The following is a 21,039-nucleotide window of genomic DNA, read 5'->3' on the forward strand; positions in this document are numbered from 1 at the left end:
TGTTTTGAGAAAAATGCTGATTGTTGAGCTGGGGATCTAGAAGGAATCTTTTAATACCATTTGATACATTTATCAAAAGTCTGAAAAAAATTAAAATTACTGATTGAAAAACTTGCAGATTACTCAAAACATAAGTAAAATCACTGCTAGAATGTAGTGTGTGGTCTGGTGTCCAGTTTCATAATTTCATTCTCTTCGGTTTCACTAAGACTTTTATGTAATAATGGTAAAATGGGCATTATAACATGTCACTCTTCTGCCAGGAAGCAAGGATGAGAGGAAATGCCCTCAAGTTGCATCAGGGGAGGTTTAGATTGGGTATTAGGAAAAATTTCTTTACTGGAAGAGTGATCAAGCGTTGGAACAGGCTGCCCAGGGAAGTGGTGGAGTCTCCATCCCTGGAGGTGTTCAAAGGCTGTGTAGACATCGCACTTCGTGATGTAGAATCACAGAATTGTTTAGGTTGGAAAAGACCTCCAAGATCATCAAGTCCAACTGTCAGCCCAACATCACCATGCCTACTAAACCATGTCCGAAAGTGCCATGTGGTTTAGTAGGCGTGGTGGTGTTGGGCTGATAGCTGGACTTGATCTCAGAAGTCTTTTCCAACCTTTATGATTTAAAGATTCTGTGATTCCACTTCAAAGGAGTTTTGTGTAAATGATTGCCTTGGGAATACTCATTCTGCTATTGCCAGCAAAGAAAAATCCACAAAGTAATGGGGGGACCTCTATCTTCAGTAGCATATCTAGATATGATATGTTACTATTCCTACGTATGGTCTCACTGGCTTTATACAAGTTACAAGGCAGGGGAAGTACTAATGACCCCCCCCCCAGCTATGTCTGTATGAATCTTTGAATCTGTGAGAGTCAAAGCAAGATTTACTCTTTTGCAAAATGACAACCAGCAACTCCACTGAACTTTTCAAGGTTGGGGGAGCTTGAGTATATTTACAGATAAGAAGGGTTAGCATTTCACAGGATGTAGTGGTTTTACCTAATGAAAAGTCAGATAGCTTCATGCCTGAACAGTTGAATGAGGAAATAAACGTGATTCACAGTGTAGCTGGGATGTATAAAACCAGATCACATGCTGTATTTAACTAAGCCATCAGAAATTTCTCTAGAATTAAAATATTTATTGGGACACACACACCCCAAAACAATAACAACAACAAACCCAAAACCTCAATAAAATAATTTTCTTGGCTAGATCATGCTGTGCAAGTATAAACAAAGAATAAACATCCCAATTCAAATTATTAATTTAAACTATTTCATAGTTAGACATTATTATTCTGTCTTGTCCTGCTGAAAGAGCTTTTTTTCCAGAAAACTTTGCAAGATTTGATAGTGGTGAACATTTATATTTGAATTTAATGTGGATATCTGCTGTTTCTGAGAAAAGTTGGAATTGTTCCATCTCAAAATCCACCTGAATTCTATTCTTGTGATAGATGTACAGTACGAGCTTCAGCTTATGGATTTTTAGTGGGCACCTACTAGGAGCTGTTTGGATAATAATTAAATAAATTGTAGTTTGAAAGATTTGTCCAGTACGTTTTGTTTCTTACACGAGAACACTTGTCTTGAAGCTATGCAGGATGTATTGGAAAGAATTAAAAAGCTTAAATGAAGGGTGTCTCTGCAGCTGAAGCAGGAAGGAGGCATTGTGGTTTGAGATCAGTTAGAAAATTTTTTGGTTTTATGACTGTTTACTGCAGATCACTAGTAAAAAATTAATATGTGTTTCAGTGTTCTTTTCACTGTTTAACTTAAAATTCCTGGGACCATATGTAGATTTCCTAGAGGAAAGAACAAATTTAGGCAAGGCTAACTAGCAAGCATGTAGAGTATTTCTTATTGAAACATACGTGATATGCTTGAAAAAAGTAAGTATATGTTTAATGGCTACTGGAATCTCCTTGTTGCATGCTTGGATTTTTAAAATTACTTTATCTTTTATTAGGTACTACTTGCAGTGCTGTGGGATTCCACAGGGCTCCATTTTGTCAACCCTACTTTGTAGTTTATGCTATGGAGACATGGAAAACAAATTGCTCTGTGGAGTACAGCAGGATGGGTATGGATGCTGTGTTCTGTGCTGTGTTATAGTAATGCATAATATATATTGGTTATAATGTATCTGTTAGCCATTTTCTCTGAAGTTTACTTTTCAATTTCAAATATTTCCAGCTCTTTATTGGCAGCGTGGTACACACAAACATCTCTGCAGCTTCAGTGTCACTGTGTCTGTTTTATGGGGGAATTTCTCTGTTTGCCATAGATTTGGAAGAAGAGTGCTGAAAAGAAGTTCCCTCACATCTGTGTGTAGAAGACTCTTCTCTACAAAGTGCACAGTGTTTAATGATGTTGTAAGGAATTTGATACGTTGTTCTTGCAACATCTAAGAAGCTTTATAGCTTTCTCACACTTGTTCCCACAAAATCTGTGGTCTTTTGTCCTTGAACAAGATGAGGTGTTCATTACAGGCTTTCTGATATTCCAGGCTTCTGTCTGAGGGCTTTTCAGTTCACCATCTGTAAATCTTAACATTTTAATCAAGGTCACAGCTTTATTGCAGACTTTTTCTGAGTATGTTGGTTCTTGGTTGAAGCCCTGTGTGGCTCTTGGTACATCTTCTAAATCTTTGTGCCCTGCTTGTGCTTTCTTCTTAAGAGCCTAACAGAAAGTTAGCCTGATCATTTTATTAGATGTAAAAACTTTAGAGTCCCTTTTACCTCCATATGAACTGATCACCAGTTGAATCCCAGATTAGGCATGAGCTGGACCCTGAAGATTGACTGTGTTCACACATCTCCCTCCTTTGCTATGAACTCTGTCCTAAGAAAGAAAAAAGGAAAATAAGAAGTATATAGGAGTACTGCAGATAAGTGCATCTGTCTGATGTCTCTTCCTGGGAGGCTCACTGGGTAGTGGAAAGGCTCAGAATTTTAAACATTTCCCTATACAAGTAGTACCGTTCTTCTCCTAAGCTTTAGGATGCTATGATGATGTGAGTCTCAACAGTATCTTTTGCTTTCAAAGGATGTTGTTTATACACATTGAAATTATGAAACTGATTTGGAAGAATGCACTCTTCAGTGCAGTGGCTATTTTTATGCAGAGCACATTTTAGAATGTTACTTAGATGTCTGTTGAATTATTTTGGTAGTTTCATTTGGCCTTGAAGTCAAAAAAAAAAACAAACGAAAAAACCCTGGCTACTGACTTGGCTCAGCCAAAGCGTAACTGATCTGATCATAGCAATGGCAATATTCCTCTTAGAAAAGGAGAGTGGACAAAATCATCTCCAGAGCTTCCTCTGTATGATCTATGAGGCAGATTTTATTAGAAAAATATGAGCATGCTTGGGACCTTAATTTTGTTGAAAAAGAAAATTCCAGCCTTTACAGTGGTAGACAGTAGTCTGTTTTACATTCAAGCTATAGCTTCACAAACAAATTATTACATGGTAAACAAAGATAAAGAGTTAGAGCACATCAAGAGTCTGACATCTGCTTGTGTACCTGGTATTATACCTCCTTTCCTTGTCTTGTGAATAAAAATCCTGTAGATTCTCCCTTGGAAAAGCGTAAGACCCTGAAGCCAAGAAGCTGCTGTGGAGTAGCTTGTGTACTCAGAGTTTCTGTCGTGTGTCAATGCAACCTGAGTCCCTTTGCTTTCTTCTTTGCTTTTTTGTTTGGTTGGGTTTTTTTCATTTATTTTTAGGAAAGAAGCAGAAGTGAGCATGTCTTTATGAGGCTCCATTTGGAGATCATATTGGCCTCTACCTTCTTGTGAATTAAAAGGGGTACATAGTTGCTGTGAAGAGAAAGACAAAAATTTTAAAGGATTACAAATAAAAAAATCTTAACATCAGTGTCTTCTTGATTACAGGCTCCTAATACGTCTTATTGATGACTTTTTGCTGGTTACACCGCACTTAATGCAGGCAAGAACCTTTCTGAGGTATGCTATTAGAGACATAGTCTTTAAAGTAATAGACCAACACCTTCTAGGTCATTCTTTTTCATCTTTATTTATGCTTGTATGTATAGATATATTTGTTTTATAGGTTTATAGTCAAGGGTTGTTCTGGAGTCCTTGATGGTAGCCTGTACCAGGGGAGAATCTTAATAGCTACCTTCTTGATGGCCAACTAACAACCTCTTGTAGCTCAGATGGTAGAGGATTCCTGCTGAAGTTTAAAGCTACTGACCTGGACAGAACTTCTAGCAGCAGTTAGGAGTGCAGACTAAACAAAGCAGCCAACAGTTGTATTTTAAGACCATTTTTCCTCAAATTTTTAAGATGTCTTACTTACATCATTAAAATGTTTCTGTTGGGCAGACATGCTGTTGCCTTTGTTCCCCAGGAAAGAGCACAACTTTACTCTGATCCAATATTTTGGAATTTTCTGGTCATTAATATTCTGGGGTGAGTATTTGAAAATATCAATAGCATGGCAGCACACAGCTCGTGCTGGAGTTTTCAAACAGTAATTCAGAACTGCTTTTTTTTTTTTTTTTCCCCAATTGGGCCCCAAAGGAGACTCTTGGTTATCATGGATATGAATGTTCAGTCAGTATCCAAGAAGAGTTCTGCTGGTGCCAAAGCCAGTTTAAGGGTCCAGAGGAGAGGTCTTGAAGGAAAGCTTAGCATCTGCAGTGCAGTCTGTTGCATCGTGGTTTTCAATAGCCACGCAGTTCTGTTGTGAGTCCAAAAGGTGATGAGGAAATCAATTAAGTACAGTTTGAAGTACGAATTGTAGTAAATAGCAGGGAATGTGCTTTGAAGACTTCATTTGTCCTCATTTCTTATCAGCACAGAAAGAAATTTCTAGGGAAACGTAGATTTACTGTTCTGGAAATGATGTCAAACTAAGAGGCTGGGGACGCCTCAGTCTGTTAGCACATATAACATCTTTTCTCGTTCATGTCACTTGCAGTAGCATAGCAGATACTGTCCTAATAACCGTGTGAAGCTATATTCATCTTTGTTGTACATCAACACCAGCTGTATTGATTTTCTGTATACAAGTAGCCTCTTCAGTGCAAGTTTTCCAGATCTGCTTACAGATCCAATGAACTCTGCCACAAATGCAGTGGCAACAATTTTTTTCTGATGTGATATTAGAACTGGGGTACTCAAGAAATTAATTTTGAAGAGACAACATGGTAACTGTTGCTCTGCAACAAGAAGATCCTACCTCTTCCTCTCACTCTTTAGAAGGATGAAGCCTGCACATTAATAATTAAGATAAACTGTTGCTTGCCCATGAAATGATACTGCTGATCCAATGTGTAGTAGGTAATCAACAGACATTCTGGCAATGAAAATATTCTTAGGGAAAACTTTGTGAAGCAAGTTCAAAACTTTTCATCAGATAAATGTGGATTCGCTTTGCATTTGTTGACTTTCAAACCAGTAACTTTTCATCTGTCTTTTTTCCAGTGATTTTGAGCTCAGTGTTTCTGTGAGGACTGGTTTATGTAGCTTGTCTCAAATGCTTCATGGCTCAAGTTCTTAATTTCCGTTAATCTGTAAAAGCTTTTCTCCATTATCCTCATATCCTCAACTTATTTATTTATGCACTTATTTACATCTGATATCCTCGATTTTGTTAATTTCTAATTCTGTTCCTTAGCCTAAAGAGTTGGCTGTTGTTCCCATTACTCTTTAGTTTCTGTCCTTTTATGCAAGGTCATACATGAAGCATGTTGGGGTTTTTTGTTTGGTTTTGGGGAGGGGAATTAGGCTAACTGTTTATATCTGTTTTAGGACTCTAGCAACAGGTATTCCTGAGTATGGCTTTTTAATAAATCCCAATAAGACAGTCGTGAATTTTCCTGTTGATGATATCCCAGGATGTTCCAAATTTAAACAGCTCCCAGATTGTCGTTTAATCCCATGGTGTGGTTTATTATTAGATATTCAGACACTTGAGGTTTACTGCGATTATTCCAGGTAAGTAGAGTTGTGCACTCCAGTGTCAACTTTACAGTATATTGTGCATAGTGTGAGAAGAACAAGGCTGTCTTGTGAATGGTGTAGTTGACTTAACTGCAAAATAGATCTTAGAATTCTGTTTCTTCTACAGTAATATAAGCTTTTTGTTATGCTGTGCAGCCTGCTATTTTCTTCATTTCATCCTGGTGGAACATGCATACCATTAACACAATTAAATGTGGCACAGACTACTAGTAACCAGAAGTCATATACTATATAGTGTCTGTGTGGTTCTGAGAAAGTTTATTCAATCACCTCAGTTCATCTTCTTCCACCACTGTGCACTATATTGTACCTGATGTCATGTAACTCCATTTATTGTTCTGATACTGGGGTTTTTTGTACTGTCCTAAAAGAAGAAGGAAGTATTACATGAGTTGCAGATTGGATTAATTTTGTACAGACTAGAGGGGCTGGAAATCCTTTCAACATCAGAGATGTTCCCTCTGGTACACTTCAGATAGTAGCGTTGGCGAGAAGTAACCTCTCTTTAAACTAGCAAACTTGACTACGTACACAAAGCAGTCTGAAGTGGCATAGAACTTGGGATGGGACAACGTATCCTACTGAAAAGCTCTGTAGATCCTTTACATGGGTTACCAGAGATGGCATTAGACATTTGCTAAAGATTAACAAGAAAGAGCTGTTTAAATTGAAAGACAATATTGCTGTGTTATTGACCATATTTTGTATAAATGGCCCATGCACATATTCAAATAGGAAAACAGAAGGAGGTTTTCCATCACCAGAGTGGTGAAGTTCTTCAGTAGTTTTTCAAAACAGAAAAGCTTGGTCAGTTTAGGAAAGGAATTTACATGACATGATTTTCTGTAAAAACAGAGGATTAAAATCAACAGCGTAAGAGGTTTATTCACTGGCTGCATTTCTAAAAGAAACGGTTTACGTTGATGAGGGCATTGGTGCTACTGGTCTGGGAGACACTGATCAGAAGGGTGTTTGTTACAAGGGATGCCTTACTTAGATCAAGCTTATCAAAAGCAACTGGAACACCAGGGTGAAGGGAGGTAGCTTCCAGCCTAAGCTCCTGCACTGCATGGATCACAAAGTATAAACTGTCACTGCAGTCGTTAATAGTGATTTGCCTAGGTGATGTGTTTTAGAAATACACCAAGTTTAAGTTTGTGTTTGAGATTATTGCTTGGTTTTTTTTTTTATTTGTGCTTTTTTTTTTTTTTTTTTTAGCAAAGTGAATTATTCAGCCCTGAGATAGTGGAGTTAGTTGTTCCTTAGCTAATAGTCTTAATGCCACAATGTCTAGTCCTTTCCTAAATTGAATTAGTTATAATAATCTTTTAGCTACTGGCTCGTTGATTAGCAGGCTCTCTCTATAACACAAGAAGTTAAATGAGGCTTACTTTACAGAATTTAATTTAATCTCTTACGCAATGGAGTTTAACTACTTTTTTTCCCTTTTTTTCTAGTTATACTTGTACTTCTATCAGATCAAGTCTTTCCTTCAATTCAAGTAGAACAGCTGGCAAAAACATGAGAAACAAATTGATTACTGTCCTCAAACTGAAATGCCATTGTTTATTTCTTGACTTACAGGTGGGAATATGGAAATGGGTGTTTAGGAATGTTGTGATTATTAAAAAAGAGCATTAAAACTGCTTTAAATGCTAAGATAAAGAGTTGATTTTGAGAGATAAGCCACTGCATTTGTACATGTTGGCATCAACGAAAATGTGGGGTCTCAGCACCTTCCAGAACTGAGCCTTCACAACATTGTTAACTTAGGTACATAACTTAAGTACATAAAAGAGATCTTTGAAGTTTCGCATGACATGTTTTTTCTCTAGGTCTCTAAATCTTCTTATGCTGTTGAGCTTGAACAAATCTGACTGTGACACTAAAATATTTTTATAGTTCTGTTTCTGTTCTGTTTTGTTCTAGATCAACTGCCTTAGAACAGTTTTAATTAATATCTACAAAATATTTTTACTTCAGGCTTACAGGTAGGTCACTTCTGCAGTAACTTTGAATATTCATTGCTCTTCCTTGACACAGGGAGGAGCTATGGATTAGGAAAAAGTATGCTGTATAAATGTATGCTGGTAAATGTCAGGAGTAAGTAGTATTATTCTTGTTTCAACACTGTTCTTGCATAATATTAGTAGATTCAGGATTATATTGATCTAAGTGTTTAAATGACACTTTACTACATTGATTTTCAGCATCTCTTGGTATTGACCTCAGGAAAAGCGGTCTGTTTTGCTTCAGGAGGATGACAAGAAGCCTTATCACTCATTAGCCAGTTTATATTTAGAACTTTGTGTCTATTACGATCATGTAGAACTTTGACCTGCATAACATTACCTAATGTGAAGTTTCATTCTACCAAGTTAATTGCAGTTTTTTAGCTGTTGATGATGTCTTAATTACTCCTTAGCTGGTAATACCTTGGTTTCTGTGAGCTATTCTTGACCAGCAGAGGAAGTGAAAGTTTTATACAAGCATAAGGGAAAGAAAGCAAAACCAACAAGTAGGGTGGGAGAAAACACTAGTCTCTGTGCATCAAAAACTTTTAATTATTTGTAACACCAAGTAATTGTATGTTTATTGTCTTAAAACAAAAAAGATAAGAGGTACTTCCCTCTTTGCAGAAATCAGGTATTGTTTTCTTTGCTAGGCTCATGCATGTTAGGAAGTAACATGTTAGTTTGTTCTTGCATTGAACTTGGTCCACATTCACCCTGTATCGTTCTTGTGTCCAAGAAGTGTAAATGGATTCGTCTGGAACAGCACTGATATGTCAAACTCTTAAGCTTTGTGTTCTGAGTGACTTAGGGGTTTTCTGTGATGTTGGATTTGAATACTTTATTTACCTCTTTTCTTTTATGTTAACACTCTAACAAAGGTCTTTATGTGAGAGTACTTTAAAAAAAAAACTGTCCACCATGCTTAAAACACGATAGGTTAATTCATCCAGAGCTCTGTGATGCAGTGTAGTAATAACGTTTATTCTTTAATTATTTTAAGATTTCAGAATTTCTTGAAGTGATTATGCTTATGCTGGGTTAATTTAATAAATAAGTATATACATTGTTAAGTAATTAAAAATCAGCATTGTAATTGTTGATTATATTCAGAATAAGCATTATAATGCCAGAGTCTGAGGGAAAAAAAAGTTTTAACATGTGTCCAAAGAGAGGTGTAAGGGAGTATACAGTAAAAGTAATTTCCATAGTATTGAATTCCAAGTAGGCAAAAGAGTGGGCTTCTTTGTCTGTGGAACTCCATGACATATGGAGGTCTAAATTCCTGAATTTCTGCACAGAATTTGTGGTGGGGTTTTGTTTTTTCTTCCTCTCACACTCTCATGTGGGTGTTCTCTGGCTGCATGGTCTGTGGTATGGAATTGGTGAGCATGTGCGGTTTATCTTTAACTTGTAGACAGCTACAAGGCCTTTCAGGAGAGAATTTACAAACATCATATGTGTCTGACACTTCAGGGATGTCTATATATAGGAGAGGCATCATATGTTGACAGTGTTGATATAGCTAAAGACTATTTGATACTTTTAAATACTGTATAGTGCTTGAGTTGTGTATTCATGGTTTCGCTTGAAATTGCAAATGACTTGTAATTCAGCAGGCTGGTTTTGTGAATAGGTTCCATGCCTGTGTTCTCCAACTTCCTTTCAACCAGCAAGTTAGCAACAACCCTTATTTCTTCCTGAGGATCATCTCTGAGACTGCTTCATGCTGCTATTCTATCCTGAAAGCGAAAAACACAGGTATAGTGTGTTAATGACTATGAAGTGGTGTGTTGGGTTTGGCTTTTTGTTTCTTTAACAAAATGTCTCAAATGCGCAGTCAGATCATGCCATTTTGAGATAAAGATCAAGAGTGAAAAATACAGAATGCATTATAGGGATTGCAGTGCATTTTTTTTAAACTCAGTTTCCTGAAAATACTAAAATATTTCAAGTTCTAGTTTTTAGTCCTCTGCTGGCATAGGAGACTTCATTGACTACATAGTCTTTTAGTAAAAAATATTGGAGCGATTTTTTTAGAAAGAGAGAGGAAGTCAGACAGTTCTTAATGCTCATAATTTTCAGTGACATTATTTTCCTTTTCTGTCTCTAGGGGTTGCTTTAGGTAAAAAAGGTGCATCTGGTATGTTCCCTTCTGAGGCAGCAGAATGGCTCTGCTACCATGCCTTCACTGTCAAACTTTCAAACCACAAAGTTGTTTACAAATGCCTGCTTACGCCCCTAAAAATCTGTAAGTATTTGATTCTTTTTACAGTTTGAAATATAGTTCATTGTAATAAAACAGGAAATCTAATGGATTTTTTTAACGTTTTCTTATGAAGTGTCATTCTAGGATGTACATTAACGAACTTACTGAATTTTTTAATGAACTTTCTGATTTTTTTTTTAACCTACTAAGTGTAAGTGGACAAGTTAAAATGATACTTTTCCATTCAATAGGTTTGTACAGTTCAGAAAGCTGAATAAGATTGGGTTGATTATATACACGTTCTCAGCAGGTTTAACTAAATGAAACATGAACGCTCAGTTTTCCATTGTAAAAAATGTAGATTAACTGGCAACTAAGTAAGTTCCTCCCACAATGTAAAGGCTGGCCAAAAAAAGTGTCACTGGGGTCACTTTGAAGCAGAAACACTTGTAGCGCTGCATATGCTATGTTGTAATAAGGTTGAGTGATGTTGGCAAATCTCTGACTCTTCTACTCCGTGAAAGAAGCTGTCTGTGTATCTGGCCTCTGGGGAGCTCTCTCTCTGACCAGTTGTGTGGTCTGTCCCCAGGCTGGCCACTGAAATAATATAATTTTCATTTTGAAGATATTAAAAGTGAAGAGTGGCAGGTTTTTCTGAAGCAGTCAGTACCACTGTAAAATTTAGCTGCAGTGAAAGCCGGTCAGTGACAGTGACTCTCTAATTCACACTCTGAATGAATCATTATTGGGTGATTTTGTTATACAATACTGAGAAGTTCTTCAGTTTGGTTCGAGCTTCCCTTGTTATCCATGCTGAGGCCCAGTGCTCCAAAAGCTGAAGAGTTTAGTTCTCGGGATCTTTGACTGACATATCACAATTCAAGCCAAAGCTCCTCCATCCTTCTGTGTACATGCTTGACTGTTGCATCTGACAGTCCGTTCAGGGTGGAGCTGCAGCCCCACGTGACATCATCCTTCAGCAGAATCTCATCTTTCATGGGTGTGTGCATCTGCGGTGAAAGTGATCTCCACTGCCCACAAAATCACACCACCACAGATATTGGGGAAAATGGACTAGAAAGTAGAGATGGAATCTTTCCTAATTTGAATAACGACTTTTTTCCTGTGTATGATTGTTGTTAGGTTCCTTGTGCTGTATCCATACAGTCCCTTGCCTCATCACAATACTAATTCAAAACTTGTGGGTGGTCCAGGCCTATCTCCATACATGCAGTTTCTAACCCAAGAAGGTCCCCTCTGGCAGTGGGAATTGCCCAGACAGAAATGGAATAATCTTGCTTCCTAAGCTGCTGTGGAGGACTGTTAATGTTGTATTTGCTGAGTTTTGTGTGGGTGGAGCAGGAAAGGTCCAAAGGCAAGCAGAAAATCAATGGTGTCATTCTCTTTTAAAGAGTAATTTCCAGCTGTTCTTTCATAAATCTTCTATTCTCTGAGGCAGAATCTGTTCTTTACATCCATAATATCAAGACAACTCTCTTTAACCTAATTTCTATTCCAATTTCTTTTGGAAATATCTGAAACTTCAAGTACACTCATGAAAGATCAAGCGTTCAGAGATTTTTGCTTAGTGGCTGCCTAAACCATTAGCAGGCTGTGACTTGTCCTTACTGTGAAACTTTTAAGGTGGAAGTTTTTGCCGCGATCAATCAACAGATCACTGGGCCCAAGTAAGCTGAATGCCATTTCTGAGAGCTCTCCTATTGCTTACAGCCTCATGAAATCTGACCTGTACTTCCACAAGCCATGTTCCACCTGTGCTGCAAGGGTTGATACAATACTTGGTGGAGCACTTCTGTAGTTGCAGTTTTTGCAAAAGGCCCCCAAAACATCTACTAGACAATTTGGCAGGAGGGTAGCTGTTTGGGGTCAGCTTGTCATGCAACTTAAATACTTACCAGTAACTGTTATTTTAAGAGGTGCTCTGACTGCATGTATAGTTGCTTCCCACCTGCCTTTCTATTTCCATTAAGAGTGCTTGAGGTTTTAAAAATAATTTCAAAATAATTTTTGAAAATGAACTGAGAAGGCACCACGAGACACTCCACCTAGGGGCTGAGCAGAAGGAAGGGTGAGGCATCAGTGTGCTGCTACGGTAAAGCTGTGCAAAAACATCTTGTGCTTTGTAGTGGTAAGTCATAAGCCTACCCTTGGTGTGAACATGCATCATTATGAACAAGCTGCCTAGGGAGGTAGATGAGGTGCTCAGGGACGTGGTTTAGTGGCAGATAGGAATGGTTGGACTCAGTGATCAAAGAGGTCTTTTCCAACCTGGTGATTCTATGGTTCTATTATTATCTCCATGTTCTCAAGATCTCTGATCATAGATAATGATAATTTTCCAGTCACCTGATTGAATGTGGTATTTTCTTCCACATTTAGTAGGATACTAAGTCTCACAATCTTGCAGGAACTTACTAAAATCCATTTAAAGAGACATCGATATTCAGTCAGTTAGTTTGCCCTGCATCAGACACGTTCCTGGGTTCATGTTAGTGAGATCGTGCTGCAGAGAAGGCTACTACAGAGCTCAGCACTATGTGGAGATACCAGAGCTAATTTTAAACACTGTATTTTAAATTCTGTCATAATAGTTCTGAAAAACAGGTCGCATGTGTGGATGTCAGAGTAGCTGTGACAAGAAAGTCACTGGTTCTCAGATGTGTTCCTGTAAAGTTAGCTTAGTATCTCTGTGTAGCACAGAGATAAGCATTGCTAGTAATAGGGCCTTTGTTGACTTAACAACTGCACTTTATGTTGTTGTTCTGCAGTTTGTATTGGCTATATAAAACCTATTACCCCTGTAATATCATGTTGTTGACGGGAATTGATACAAACTTAGGTTTTTTCCCTGTGTCCACGCACATGCCTTTCCATTACTCTCTGTGGGAATCAATACCAAGCTTATAGGTTTTGGCAAGGAGATTCTTCCCACTATTCACAAACCTGTTAAATAGCAACATCAGGGCCTTGTCAGTACAAGTTGTCATCATTCTTCAGTTAAGTATTTAGAACATAGTTACTGTTTAACATCCCTCCTGTTACTACCAGTGGGGAAAGGAGCAGGAGTCTTTCCTTATCATGATAAGATATAAATACATCATCTATCTCCTTTCCAAAGACAGAACAAATGTTTATTGAGCACTTCTGCCTTTTTGCATCATTGACAATTTTGCAAACTCTGTTTAGGTAATGGGCTTAAACTGTTGCTAGGATTTTACATGCTCTTCCTAATCTTTGAAAAGTTCTTTTTATTGTCTGTAATTCTGTAGGCACTAGACTCAATGACCTTTTGTGTCTCAAAACTATTATGTCCTCTTACAAAAATTTCATTCCTAATTGAAAAACCTCATTTAGTCTCCATAATTTTATATCTTAAGAGTAGCTTTCCTGTTAGCCGCTCTTCTCTTACAAGGAAACATGGTGGGGAGAATTGTTGTTGCCAGTGTTTTAGCAGAAGGTGCATTTTCCACATGATTTTATTTTCCTTATTCTTTTTATATGTGTCAGTTTCAAGAATAGGCTATTTTGATGTCATATCTGAACATAACAGGGAACAGAAACAGTTTGAGAGTATCTCCTTGCTGTAGGTAAATATTAGCAACCAGACAAGGGAGGACCTGTTCCTTGTCCTTAACGTTGTCTAAAATAGGGTCTTTCAGAGTAACTATGGTTTGACAGAAGGCCTTTTTTTGGTGAGTAGAGCTATTGAATAGATGATCTTATATGTTTCAAAAAAATATTTACAATTCTTAAATCCAAACAAAGAAGTGTTACAAAGACATGGCGGGAGGAATTTGCTCCTTGTTGTTTTATTTTGTTAATTTTGTAGCATATGATTTTTAACTTTTTTTTATTTATTAGCCTGATTTAAGGGAAAAAGAATAGTAGCATATTTTATTATAGCCTTTTTTATGCTTGTGTTCTAGGTGTTCCAACTTTTTAATTGGATACAGCTAGTATTGGTTTCATTACTTTACTAGCATTCCCCCTTAAAGTGAATTGTTGTTTGCTTGCAGTTGTAATGAATTGCTTCTGATGTTCTGGTAGGTAAAATGCAGCTGTTCAGGAAGATCCCAAAGGATACTATGGCACTACTGAAGACAGTGATAGAACCGTCTCTTTGTCAAGATTTCAAAGCTATCTTGGACTGATGGAAGTTTATTTAATAATTTTTCCAGGTTTGAAAATAAATACTATGTCTTTAGATGACTTTTCTCTGTAGTTTTGTTTTGGTGGAGTGGACTGAATAACTTCACTGGGAAATTTTTTGTGTTTGTTTCTCAGGTGCCAAACAAGGACTTAAAAAGAGCAGACAATTTTGTTAATACCTTCTTGTTTGTGTTTGCCTGTAAATTCACAAGCTATTTGAAGTAGTTGACTTTGTTTCAGTCAGGAATTCCTGTCCTCTTGATGGAGGCATCTGTAAGCTATGTTTGTATGAACAGATCTACTTTCTTGTTTCAGTGTATTTCTGAAGGACCGTTTTTTGCTTCACTGAGTTGTAGACTATTTTATAATAAATTGTCTGGTTAAATGCAATAACACATACTTGTCTCCAATACCTTTGTTTCATTGTAATGTTTAACATCCTGCCCAGCCAGGTTATGTCCTGAAAGACAGTTACACACACAGGGCAATTGCATGGCACATGTCAAGATGTACAGGATAGAATTTTTATGCTTTGGAGAATGCAACTAATATATGCTAAAATTTCAGCATCAAAGCTGTTTGTTTAGTGTGTTATATATTTTAATACTTGCTGATATTTTTAATACAGTGATATACAGAATGATGGTGGTGCTTTTATGCATACAAAACAAAAGTTCTTGATTAAATAATACACCGAGTAGATTACTCTTCTATTTGCATTTCTTGTTCTTTATTTAGGTTTATCATTGGCTCTGTAATGTTGCTGCAATACCATCTAGCCCTGGTGTTGGCAAGTTGTGCACAGCTGAGTTTTGCGCTGTGACTGCTCGGATAAACCTGCTGTGATTGTTTTTCTCTTCCAGGACTGCGTGTTGAATGTGCATTGCTCTCGTGTAGAGTTATTTTATTAGGATTTTTGTGTCTGTGTTAGAGGCTAAATAGCAGCTTCTGGGAGGTTTTCTCAAAGAAGATGGAAGATACCTTGCTGCAGTTTAACACAGTGAAGGCAGTGTTACTCAGTAAATGTTTTCAAAGGACTGGCAGAGTGACACCACACAGGGGTTGAAAACAGCTCCTAGAAGCAGATTTGCAGTATTGCAGTCTGTCCATTAACACCATAACTCAGTTCAAACTGTCAAAACCTAGAGAGAGTCAGTCATGCAGTTGTGTGGGTTTTTTTTTCTTTTTATGAAGCAACACTGTTAAAACATAAATAATAATAATTTAAAAAAATAGAATAATTGCTCTTAATAGATTGGAGAGCAAAGGAAAAACAGCCTGGTTGCTCCCTACCCAGCAGCTCAATCAAAACCCCTCATTGCCCAGAATGTTCTGCAGAGATACCGATGTGAGGGAACACTATCATGGACAACGTCGCATGAGATAGGGCTGGTGTTGCAGGAAGGTTTGTTTTATCAGATCATATGGCAGGAAGAGGCAGTGAGGTTCTCCAGTGAGGGCTTTGGCAGGGGTGAGACTTGAGCACTCGGAGAACTTAGTTCACTTTGGCTGGAGCTGTTCCTACCTGTGGCTGTTCACCCTTTATCCAGACTTTCTTCAACTGTGCGTTCCTTCCTAAATGCTTCTCTTCCCTGCTCCTGCTGTGCTGCATATAAGACCGTGTAGTAGCAGGTGGTATGAATTTTGACTCTGCTTCTTACTGCACAGGCCCTGTGTATTTTGTGTGTCATATTGAAGAAGGCTGTGCTGGGGGGCAGCAGGAGGGATGAATGCACGCTTACTTTGTCCTTATCATTGTGTTCTGTATGAACCTTCAGAAAAGGTTGAGGCAGAGAAGCCCAGTCATTTCCCAAGATCCAACAAGCATGCCTATTTTGAAAGGACCTTCTGGAATAGGGGTTGGGCATCCTGAAAGGATACCTCAGAAGCCAGGATCCTACGGCCTCCAGGAAGAGCAAGGAGCTTTTCCACAGTGAACAGCTGTCCAGAGGCAAACTTCCAGGGTGATCAAGATTGTGTCCTGGGTAAGTGGGGTAGATAACTCAAGCAAGATATGTGCTGAACTGGTCAGTGTTTCAGAAGGGTAGGTAGACTTGAAGAAAATCTGTCTGCTCCCATCCAAGACCAAGGTAGTTACGCATATATTTCCTTCTAAGCCTCTGAACTTAGATTTTTTTTTTTTCCCTGTGAGCCAGAACTTTTTAAAAGTTTTAATGTTAAAGACAGAAGTTTATAGTGTCATTCAACATGCTCCCTTCTAGAAAATTATGTGGTTGTTGGCTCAGAACAGTGGGTCCAGTTTCCAGCATCATTGCTTCTTTATGTGGCTTCCACAGGGTGCTCTGGCGTGGAGGGTGGAGGAAATAGAAACTTCACTGATGACTTGGTTTAGCCCATTTTTGCTTTGCCTCACAATGGATACTGTGATAATACAAACTGCCAATGTGGTCTCGGTTGGGGGTGTAATTTTATAAAGATGCATGAAGAGTAATGCTTGCAAGTTTCTGAGCCAATGTTTGGCTTTCCCCATAACTACCTGCTGAGTTGTCAGTTTTAAACAGTGACTGCGGATTCTGAAGGCTATTTGTAAACTGTTACACATATGATTCAGAAATCACAAGAGAAGACTGTTTCATTTTAAAATATCTTCCATTTAAGAACGCTGAAAGGACTATGTGTTACAGCAAAAGGAAAAATTGAGATTTTAAAGAAGAGCCGGCAGTCTGTACTAGAAGCTTGTACTTACTTGCTGCTATGGCTTAATACAATTGGAAAGAACAGTGTGAGCCTTTGTGTAAGGAATGGAATAACCATAGCAATGGCATAGATTTAATACTCTAAAATGAGATGTCTGTTTTGTAGGGAAGGTAAAACTATTTCATAGTGCTACTTCTGTAAGGAACTGTTCTAAAAGAAATAATGCAATATATTATGGTGTTAAAATATTTTCTATTTAATTGGTAGCAAAATGGTACTTCAACCAGCAATTGGAAATGCTTCGGTAAATTGAATAACTTTAATCTGGAAATATTAAAAGAATTAGGAGCATTCTGAATGTGCAATGTAGATTTTGAAGAGTCATTGGAGAGCTGGGAATATGGCAAATGATTTGAAGGTTGGAGGAAGATCAAGGATTTCTCAGTGTTTAGGAGAAGTTAAGTAAAGACGTTGAGAGTTAAGCTACTTGGGTAACTGCTCCGTACAACCTGTATTACAAGTGTTGCAAAGCACTGTAAGTATGGGGAGGAAGAGTGATAGAGCTGAAAATTGTTTTTTAGTATCTCTCTGCAGGGCTGGAAGGGAGGAATTTGACAGAAGCCCATCTAGAGGAAATGGTAGCAGTTTCATGCATCCTTCTCCCCACTCCTTCCTTTTGGGGAGAGGATTATGCACCACAAATCTCAATTTTAGGCAGGTATCAGATTTTGCAATGTAGGGAACTGCCTGTTTTCCAGAAGGAATATGCTTTTCCCTCTGCAGTTTTTCTCTGTTTACTGTTTTATGATAATTGGGATGCTTCCCTGTTTATAGTGCTGTTGCAGTGCTCCTTCTGAGGCTTCCCCTTTAATAGGTACTTGAGCTCCTTATCTTAGTGCTATGGATTCTGCTTAAGGATGAACATCACCATGCCTGTGTCTGTGTCCCGTATGGATTTGCCCCCAGAGAATCCAGGTCTTTATATCCTAGAGAGTTCTGGAGAAGTCTTGTCTGTCAGAACAGTATGAGTTCACAGAAGTGTATTATAGCAACAAAGATCCGATGGGATATGCAGATGAAAAATTGGGAGGATATTTATCAGAAGTAGAAAGTGCTTAGTATGCAAGACAAACTCATGATTCAGTTTCATGTTTGCGTGCACATGCTTAACTCAAATAACAAAGTCAATCATGCTATTCAAGAGAAAAAAACCCTACCTATAAGATGTACTTCGTTTGAATAGGAAGGGGAAGATTGTAGCACTGATTTTACTTGAATAAGGCTACAGTTCTGGCACAAGAATTCTAGCAGAGTTCATAACAGAAGTGCAAGAGTTGCTCAACACATTTTTCTACCTGCTTATTTTTGCTTAAAAGTAACTTCATCTAGTGTTTCCCTGCCTTGAGTTGTAGTTACTGGAGCTGAAAGCTGTCTTCCCCTCGTGTCCTGTCCTAAGCTGAACTGTGTGTCCAGCGACCCACAAAGTCCCTCTTCTGGTGAATGGGAAGGGGCACCTCAAAAGTCAGGAAGTCTGTGATGCCACGACAGTGACTCAAGATAGATTTATAGACTTAAGTCTTGTATATGTAGTTAATTATTTTCTCAGCTTATGTCTATATTAGTTGGATGTGGTTTTCTTTAAGAACAGATCTCTGACCAAAGACTTAAACTTGTTTCATATACTCTGCATGTATGATTTTAATTAACATCTAGTTATATGTAAAGACATGAAAATTGAGTGTACACTTTGGTTAAGCAAAAATTCTTATTTATGTGTTTACAGATTTTATATGAATAAATGCTAACTATTGCAATTATATTTTTTTTCTTGATTATTCATTCTTTATGGAAGTCTTTTTTACTCATAATCTTTCAAATTTACTTTGCAACAAGCAGAGTGGAAATTGAAATCATCTGTGTCATTGTCAACAGCCTTTACAGTGCACAGCTGCAGAATATCAAGAAGTTTTCTTGGACCTTTGTGCCTTGTGAGGTTTCTGCTGACAGAAGCTGTGTTTCCATGCTGAGAGGCCTGTCCCTCGGTTTACTTCAAGGGCTGGGGCTGTTGGCAGGTTACCATGGGGAATTGCTGAACACCATCACACAGACCTGTGGCCAAGTCCATGGGGAGGCCACGTGCTTAACAGCCAGAGGCTCTGCTTTGGCAACTGTTGTGCACACGGGCAGTTTACCTGTGCATTTCTTTTCAGCAGGCAGGGGCACAATGTACTTTTGATCATCTGGTAGATCTGGTGTGACAGACTGGATGCTGCTGTTTCTAGTAGCATCACTGCTCCAGGAGAGCCTTACTCTTCAGGCTAGTTGTAGGGCAGGAGGTTACAGCAGCTCTGTGAGGAGAATAGTAATTCTAAAAAAGAAAAAACTAAAGAAGTCCCTTCTTTTTCTTTACCCTGTTCTTACTTTAAGCAGCAAGATAAAAGTAATCCCCTGCTCTGTCGCAGGCTTGCAACTTGTCTTGTACCCCTTTCAAGTAGTTAGATAGCTGCCTTTCTTCTGCAGAGTTTGAGTTCATCTAATTAATCTTCACTGTGTGGCCAAATCCCCGTTACCCATTATGAAGTCCTGCTGGTATGTAGACCATCACAAGACTAAATACTGAAATTACTTCCATTTTCCTTCTCTTCCTCTCCTTGACTCTCTTAGTTACTCAACCTTGGGCTTTGTTATACCTTATCCTCACATACTTTCCCTTTATTTTTTCAGAGGCTGCTGGTTGCTCAAGTATCTTGGCTAAAAGAATACTAATCTCCCACCAGTGCGGAGTGGCTAGAATCTGCAGGCAAGTGTAGGAAAACGTATTTTTAAGTACAGATGAACTTCATTGTCATGTCATGTAAGGCTGCAGCTCACTGAGAGGCTCTCATACATCTGCACTTTTATTACAGTATTCAGTTACTGTGTTCAGTATGAGAAATCAAGGGAAAAGAAATAGAGACATTTGTTTTCACAGTATTTTCCACTGCAATAAATTCTGGAATCTGCTAAGGTAAAGAGATCTGTGAAAAATTAATTACTCAGATTTACTTAATACACAATATTTTAATTGCTTTAATTTTTCTCTTTGCAATGCTTTAGAATATGAAATAATCATAAAATAAACACTATTTAAATCCCTATATGCATTTACAAAAAGTACAGTGTCGTGGACAAGAGGAGTCCTTACTCTTCAAGAGCTTCCATTCTAGATGTCTCAGAGAGGGATGAGTGAATGAAACTGTAGGTGTCTGTATTCCAATTTTTATGTTGCTTTTCTTTAGGAACAGACCTTTTTTTGGAAGAGAAGTGAAGGAAGACAGAGGCCACTAGCAGTAACTAGTAGGCTTTCCATATTTAAAGTCTGTTTAAAGTCTGGAGAGAGATATGAAGTTGTTAATGAGTGGAAAGTGTTAAAGCAGTGGGGCTAGTACTCAGCATGTAGGATTCAGGACAGGATGTAGGAGAAGCAAGATTATTATAACTTGTGTGATTTGTTGAAAATAAAGGAGACGCAGCAGCTCTGTTTATAGAGTGTTTGTGATTGGCAGTAAGCATATGAACTGCATAAACCATGTTGGTTGAATGACACCTTACTACAGCTAATCGTGTCTAACAAAAGCTTTCTTATCTTTACTTACAGACAGATACAATGGATATTTCTTCTTTTGGATGAGAACAGTTGCTGTTAGCCCCCTGAGATGAAAAAACTTCTGGTGGTACAAAGCTTGGGTCCTTGCTTCTGCACTTTTGTTTGATCAGATGGAAGAGAGCTCTCAGAGGTATGCACACACAGGGAAGGACAGCTAACAGCACACAGATGGCCTGGACCCAAGGTGGATAAACTTTCTCCTCTTTCATAGGAAAACCTTCCTATGGAGATAAAAAAGAAAAAAGCAAAATAAATAATTGGTAGGTGCAATTGCATTTTGCTATGATTTCCATATGCACTTTTTTATTTTGTTACAGTAAGGATAGCAAAAATTTACTCTTGCTC

General features: G+C 38.0%; 2 protein-coding genes across 3 annotated transcripts in view; one reads left to right on the forward strand and one right to left on the reverse strand.

The window, feature by feature from the left end:
- TERT (telomerase reverse transcriptase) overlaps positions 1-14,785 on the forward strand; it is a 31,984-nt gene extending 17,199 nt beyond the window's left edge. The window contains exons 9-16 of one of the 2 annotated variants that reach the window (XM_069853353.1): positions 1,972-2,085; positions 3,903-3,974; positions 5,787-5,972; positions 7,457-7,583; positions 7,929-7,990; positions 9,648-9,772; positions 10,125-10,262; positions 14,289-14,785. In XM_069853353.1, coding sequence (XP_069709454.1) covers positions 1,972-2,085; positions 3,903-3,974; positions 5,787-5,972; positions 7,457-7,583; positions 7,929-7,990; positions 9,648-9,772; positions 10,125-10,262; positions 14,289-14,392 — 928 coding nt within the window. In that variant the 3' untranslated portion in view covers positions 14,393-14,785. Of the gene's footprint in view, positions 1-1,971; positions 2,086-3,734; positions 3,879-3,902; positions 3,975-5,786; positions 5,973-7,456; positions 7,584-7,928; positions 7,991-9,647; positions 9,773-10,124; positions 10,263-14,288 lie in introns of those variants that run through there. The other variant, XM_069853354.1, reaches the window with a different exon arrangement.
- Positions 14,786-20,669: 5,884 nt separating this feature from the next.
- The window catches only part of LOC138718793 (sodium-dependent neutral amino acid transporter B(0)AT3-like), a 30,010-nt gene continuing 29,640 nt past the window's right edge, over positions 20,670-21,039 (reverse strand). Inside the window, exon 12 of the mRNA XM_069853356.1 lies at positions 20,670-20,915. Within this exon, the coding sequence (XP_069709457.1) occupies positions 20,676-20,915 (240 nt within the window). The 3' untranslated portion in view covers positions 20,670-20,675. The remainder of the gene's footprint in view (positions 20,916-21,039) is intronic.

This window comes from Phaenicophaeus curvirostris, chromosome 3 (genome assembly GCF_032191515.1).
Source record: "Phaenicophaeus curvirostris isolate KB17595 chromosome 3, BPBGC_Pcur_1.0, whole genome shotgun sequence".
In the NCBI taxonomy this organism is placed as follows: Eukaryota; Metazoa; Chordata; class Aves; order Cuculiformes; family Cuculidae; genus Phaenicophaeus; species Phaenicophaeus curvirostris.